The 7142-nt window shown below is 40.3% G+C and overlaps 1 protein-coding gene across 1 annotated transcript in view; it reads left to right on the top strand.

Moving 5' to 3' along the window:
* The window catches only part of epha4b (eph receptor A4b), a gene marked incomplete in the record, with an annotated part of 89963 nt that extends 83046 nt beyond the window's left edge, over positions 1–6917 (top strand). Inside the window, 4 exon segments of the mRNA XM_035671125.1 lie at positions 773–901; positions 1022–1215; positions 2294–2434; positions 2680–6917. Of these exon segments, the coding sequence (XP_035527018.1) occupies positions 773–901; positions 1022–1215; positions 2294–2434; positions 2680–2779 (564 nt within the window).
* Positions 6918–7142: the final 225 nt, after the last annotated feature.

Here is a 7142-nt window from a genome sequence, read left to right on the forward strand (position 1 = left end):
GGGGGGGGGGGGGGGGGGGGGGAGAAAGGGTGAGGCCAAGGCGGAAGGGAAGAGATGCAGAGAGAGAAGATATCAAATAAGACGGAGATCGAGGGAGGGATCCAGTGAGAACAGTTGAGAAGGAAAAAAAGGGGGGGTGGGGTAGGGGTGGACAGGGGGTGGTGGAAACAAAAGTACAGTGCTGAGCGACTTGGCAGCTTTGTCTTTTATTTGACTTTGACCAAGCAGAGATGGGAAATGCTAGGTGGTGCAGAGGCAGCTGCCGCATGTTAAAAAGCTGAACAGAGCCCTATAGAGGTATGTGGTGGGTGTGTGTGTGTGTTAGAGTGAGAGCGAGGGTGGGGGTATCTTACTGCCTATTGTGTCTATACAGTGAACTTTATGGAATGCTTTTGATCTGTGCATCAACAAGGGCAAGAGCAGCATGGAAGGAGAAAAAAGAAATTGATGGCAAAAGAAAGTGCAAGAATAAACACTGGAGCAAAAGGAACCCTACGATCATATGGGAGAGTTAAACTGGTGTGTAATCTCGACTGCTCTGTTCTTAAAGGCACTGAGCTTCTCTGCAGCCACTTTCTTATAAACTGTTTTGTCAGCTCTAGTCTTGATTTATTACAGCGCTTAGGCACAAACGTATTAATAAAACAAACTCTAAATATTTACACCGGTACAGACAGGGTAAAACATTGAGTAAAGTCTGACATATTCAGTATGCCAAGAATGTGTTGACTGTGTTGTGAACCATCTCCAGGGAGGGAAGATCCCCATCAGATGGACGGCTCCAGAGGCCATCGCCTACAGGAAGTTCACCTCAGCCAGCGACGTGTGGAGTTACGGTATCGTCATGTGGGAGGTGATTTCATATGGAGAGAGACCCTACTGGGAGATGTCCAACCAGGATGTAAGTCACAGTGACTAACTTCCTCCTCGATCTTCAGCTCAATTCCTAACAGTGAAACTTTTTATCTCCCTCTATAGTATTGATCACTGAACTTGATATTTTACACGGTCTCCCCTGCAGGTCATCAAAGCAATAGACGAGGGCTACCGTCTTCCCGCTCCAATGGACTGTCCTGTGGTGCTGCACCAGCTCATGTTGGACTGCTGGGAGAAGGGACGCAGCGACAGGCCAAAGTTTGGACAGATTGTCACAATCCTGGACAAGCTCATCAGAAACCCAGCCAGCCTCAGAGAGCTGGCCAATAGCTCAGCATGGTCAGTGGGAGAAATGTATAAATTAAATAAATAAATTGTGATTTCCAAACTTTCACTGACATGCACATGTAGTCTTGAGAAATACTTGGATTAGATAAGAGGATGGTACATGCAATGAAAAAATAATCGCTACCTCAGATCTACATTGTAAATCTACTTTGTTGGAAATGTCATTTTTCAGTAAAATCACATTCTTATCTTTCCTCAGCAAAGTAATATTTGTCACTGGGAAAGGTTCTGGGTTGGCATATTCATAGTCGCACATTCAGTTTAGACTCCCCGCCTGCTCAGTTGTACTTCACACATGCATTGAATATCATTATTTTTACATTTACATTTTTACACTTCAGGCATTTAGCTGATGTTTAGAACCAGACCAGCATACAGAGCGTACAACAGAACAGCTTCAGTCCTTTTCAAAGCACACAGAAGACACTCTACATATAAAAACGGAATCCGAGCACAACTAAAAAGACAACATGACCAAAAGAAGAGTCTTAAATATGGGTCTTGGCAGACTATAGCATGGCTTTAACTGAAGCATATACTGAACAGAACTGTATGTACGTACATATCGTATGCAAGTATGTAAGTGCAGATGGAATTACTATTGCATGGTAGAGGTTTGAGCATGCAAATGAATAAACACACAGATACTTTGTAACAATCTATAACAATAGGAAGCGAGCAAACAAGTCAAAGGGTTCCATAAGTAAAGCTGTGTGCGCTACTGTGGGGGCAGCGAGGGGACAAATCATTAATCATACTTACCCACTAATGGCTAGGTTTAAAGTTTAGGGTTTATGTTTTCTTTTCACAGAGGATTTGAGTCTGTCATGCTGCGGTTGTTGCAGAATTAAAGCTATTCTGTCCGACCAACACCGTGAATGAGCATTAACTGGCTCTTCAAACGTGCTGCTGACAGTTCTTTATTTTTATAAATGAATACCCTAAAACGAGTTGGGTTTCATAATTGCTCCAAGGACAAATAATTGACTTCAGCACCAGTCAGAAAGTGTTATTTAGCCACTCAACAGGACAAAATGTCATTGAGTTTTGAGTGTGCTTTGTATCCCAGCAGGGAGGACCCGTCCACCCCAGAGTTCAGTGTGAACACAGTGGATGAGTGGTTGGAGGCCATCAAGATGGGCCAGTATAAGGAGAGCTTTTCCAGTGCTGGATATGTCAGCTTGGACTCAGTCCTCTACATCAGTGTCAGGTACAGATGGCTGGTGACTCATCCCAGTTAAATGAAAAACTGAAAAGGTCAACATTGTCAGTAAAAGACATATTACATTCCACTTGAGTGTCATTTGAAATGAAAGAAGGGGATTTACACAAGTATCTTTGACACGAAACCTGAGCAGGTGCTTGGCATTTGAAGAACAATGTAGTTGTTCTGTGTTTTTCTCTTAAAGTTTCATTTATAAATAATTTTTCTGTCTGCATGTTTTTTTCTTATAGTGAGTTGGCTAAGATGGGTGTGAATCTGGCTGGCCACCAGAAGAAGATTTTGTCCAGCGTGCAGAGCCTGCAGACCCAGGGGACGCACGTCCAAGTATAACAGTTTCCACATAAACTCACAGTGAGACAGAGCCAAAATGGATGCTCCTGTGAAGAGTTTCCCCACTGAAATGGAGTTGTAATGGATACTCTGTGCTCGGGCCTCCATTGATTTTGAGACACACTGAGATGGAGACAACATGGACGCTTGACTCCTTCACCTTCTCGCAGTTTCACCATTCTTCCCATCCTCGATGGGCACTACCGGCTTTAGCACTCAGAGTCCCAGCAACACAACCACCATTTTGGAGCAACAGAGAGACACATGTCCAACAACAAGGCCACATCTAGAGCATCTCAGACCATTTCACATCATATCAGCTCAACAAAAGAAGAAGAAAAGATTTTTAACAAATGAAATGACAAAAAAACAAAATAAATTAGAATATAATTATCATCACTGTCTGTGAGGTGTACAGTTGGTTTTTACTGTCATTTTGTTTCTGGTTTAAGTTTTCACGTTGAAGAGTTTAAAAAGGGTCAGAAGAAATGTATATGTGTAGATATATGTTTATATGGGCTGTGTGTCCCACAACCGTAGAGATGGACCTAATGTTTGTATTGGTGGTGAGGTTTATATCGCTCAACCTTAATAGGAGTTATTACCTAGTACACGTATGGCCCCTTCCATTGCTTTCTGCATACAGAAACTGCATACAGAAAGCCAATGAATTAGCTGCGATTCTAAAAGACATGAATGTGTTGGGTGAGGGGAACAGAAAATCTGGACCTTTAGAGATAGAGAGGGATGTAGATTTTGCTTGCTCATGTAGGATGGAAGTGATGATTCATTTAAATAGTGTATTTGACCAGGACAAGGGCTTCCCTAGCGACTGATCTCAGACACACTTCCATAGCAACTAGACCCAGTGCACGTTTGCTAGTCTGTTTGCACTTAAGATGTAACTGAATGCAAAGAAACAGCAGAAACTGCTTAAAGTGCAGTTAGCACACAGAGACATTTTTACTCTTCCATAAATGACTGTCTATTCCAAACAACATCATCTATTCAGCTGTTACAGTATGATGTTGTTGGGAATATTTTAGCCTAAGAGTCTGCCTTCCTATGTTTCAGGTGTGTTAAGAAAGTTATAGTGTTTTGTGTAGAGTAAAGGTGATGCCAAGGTCATGATAGAGTTGACACTGTTAAGAACGTGTAACTTGTTTTTTCAGTGTTGTGCCATGTACAGTAACCTTGAAATGTTCATCTGGGTAACATAACGCCATTATTACCATACTCTTTCCTTCAATCAGTTCCCATGGCTGGATGGTAAAACAAGGCCACGATAATTGTAGTGTTCTGTCCAAATAGTCTGCTCGATGAAAAGGAGCATCAGAAAGGACCCTTTTTTTTTAAACAAGATGAAATAAACGCAGTGTTGATTTTGCAGCTTTGCCACCACGATAGGGTAAATTTCACTTTGAAAAAAACTGTGTGTCTTGAACTGTCCCACTTTGTTGTTATCAGTCATGCCAACCTATTTCAAGCACTCCTAGTTTCAAACCAGTACCCATAAGGTAAATTCTGAAAACAGTGTTTACAGCAAATACATTGGTTTGGTGGTTTTTCCTTATCAGAAGGAAACTGCTGCTTATCACATTAAAAGGTTAAATATGATGGGACCCTCTTTGTGTGCACTGCATTAATAGCACTGAACCTGCTTTAGTGTATTCCCAAACTCAGTTTTAATATATGTGGTACTCTATAGGACCAACAGTGGCAAAAAGTACAGTATATATGATTGTATCATAGTGTAAAATATGTACAGTGTTGATTTCCAATGTTAGAATGTTTGTAATGATAACAATGATGATGACTATGATGTACTTTTATTGTGAAAAAGAGATTTCTGAAGTACTCGTTCAGGGGCGGGTCATACGGGAGAAAAAGTGAAGGGAGGTGATTCATTGGTCTGAACAAAGGAATGTAGCATGGTGCAAAGCTTCAGCTTTGATTGACAGGTGACAGTGACTGCAGTTTCTATCATAGTGTTAGAATGAGTAGAATGGACTTCTTTCATTGATACACTGGCTTAATTTGAGTAATTAGTAACAGTAATTACATGCACTTTTTAAGCCTGTGTCCGCCTACAACACAACTTGTAAAAAAGGCTCGTTTGGAAGAGAAAGGGATGGAAGCACGAAGGTTGAGATAAGTCCTCTGATCACAAACTGAACATTAGTTAAACCACTCCCCCAAGCTGAAATTGTCCAATCATAGCTTAGCAACATAACTAGACACAGACCTGTCAAGCTTTGCATTTTTCCACATGCTGAAGCGATTTGCATGTAGTAAGATCATACCGTGGCATTCAAAGATGGTGGCTTTTTTCAGCTTTTCCAAAACACAAAATACAACAGCAAAAGTGTAAAGGATTGATTAAACAATGTGTTTGTCTGTTCTAATGTAAGCTGCAATTATTACCATGTCTGGCTACTTAGCTAACCACCTACAGTATAACCAAGCATTACTTCCAAGGTTGAACTAGCTTACATATGTTTGTGGGGTTACAGGTTATGAAAATAAAAGCCCTGTTCACAACTTGAATCAGATGTTGCCATCAGTGTTTAGGGTAACTTGAGCAGCTTTGTCCTGCTCCTTATTGGATTTGGGAAAGTTTACATCCCAAAAACTGTAGTCAGCGTTACCCGAGATAGTGTCACATCTGTCAAACACAGTGGTTAATCCTCACCCTTAAAGCCTTTTCTGATACTAACTTTTTGCCTGGGACATTCAGTTGAGTCTTTCAGCACTATATCATGTAGCCATCGCATGCATATTTAAGACACTTTTTACAGGGTTTTCCTTTTAAAACAAGTGAGTTCGAAATATTAAAAAGTCAGTCAGAAACAGCATTTTAACCATCTCACTGACTAACTGAGTTAGCTAGTTACAGCTAATAAAATAGGGCAGTGACAGTTGTCCTTATACCTGGAAAACTGATGTTCGGTGGCTAGAAATAAAAAGTCTGAAATCAAGGACCCAATCCTTTAAAATAATTTTGATGGTAAATCTACCATGATTATTGTAAATTATATAATATGCCTAGCTTGACTGGCATAGCAACAAGTAACTAAGGGGGCGGGGCTTAGTCCACAGAAAATTTCAGCCACTAAGGCTTACTTGTGTTTTTTGGTCAAATAATGGCACGAAAAATATGTTTAAATACAGAAGGCATACAAATAAATGTTAACAGCTAAAAAAAAAAAAATCCAGAAATTAAATACTGTTTGCCAAACCACTGATGCCACACTCAAAAACACAACACACAGAGTCTGAGACAGTTAGTACATTCTACTCTTGCTAACTCTATGATTTCACTCTAGCGGACTACCCTTGACCGCTGGCCTTTTAGATGCCTTATTTACTGAGCTATTGTTCATTTCTGTTGCCCTATAGAGGCGATATTAAGAGTGAAGTGTATGTACAGGTAGTATTTATCTGTGTTCTTAAGATGACCTCACATCAATACCCTGGTTTTGTAACATCCCAGAGACCCCCCTCCAACAGCACATTCACTTTGATTCCTTCTAAACCTGAAAATAATACATAAATAAAAAGCGGATGACCTGTATAAGCTGATAAAGAAATTGACAGAATGGTTCTTATTTGTTTAAGTCATATAAGATATTCAATGATAAAAAATAAATGCAGATTATGGATGTGGTTTGATTACAATTTGAAAGACTTTATTTGGCTGCAAAATGCGCAAAATTCCTTATGCTACACAAGATTAGAAAAAGACCCAAAAACAATGGTGCATTGCAACAACAGCAAGCAAGTGTATTTTCCACTCCAAGTATACAGCAGTCATGCCTACACTTGGTTTCAACTCTCAAGATCCCAGGTTTGTGTCACTATTCACCCTATCAAGGTTAGCTATATGGGTTGGTTTGCTTGATCTCAAATACAGTGTTTGTCCTCCATGCCCCACCAGGTCTGTATTGTAAATGTTCATGAGTGATTCTCATTTCAGACTCTCAGCTCTCTGTCTCTTTCTCTCCTCCTCTCTCTCTCTCTCTTTCTTTGGCCACCGTACAATGCTTATTTGTCCCCATGCCAGTTTCCTCTGCGTTGCTTCTTGTAAAAGGGTGTAGGCATTCTAATGTCTTTCATGTTGCTGTAATAAATATGCTAATATTTCTAATTTCTCACCTGAAGCCTGCAGTGTCTTTTTCTTTCTCAGAGACACATTATCTGCCTTTTTCTTTCTGTCTCCCACTCTCAGACACACTTATGTATACACACACATGCGCACACACACTAGAAATACGCTTATTCACTTGCACAATTCCACAGTACAATTACACTGGGACAGTATGATGGTATAAAATTCAAAGTGCCTTTACATGAAAGTGTTATG

Source organism: Morone saxatilis, unplaced genomic scaffold, assembly GCF_004916995.1.
Source record: "Morone saxatilis isolate NCDOM2014 unplaced genomic scaffold, NCSU_SB_2.0 Contig23, whole genome shotgun sequence".
NCBI lineage: Eukaryota > Metazoa > Chordata > Actinopteri > Moronidae > Morone > Morone saxatilis.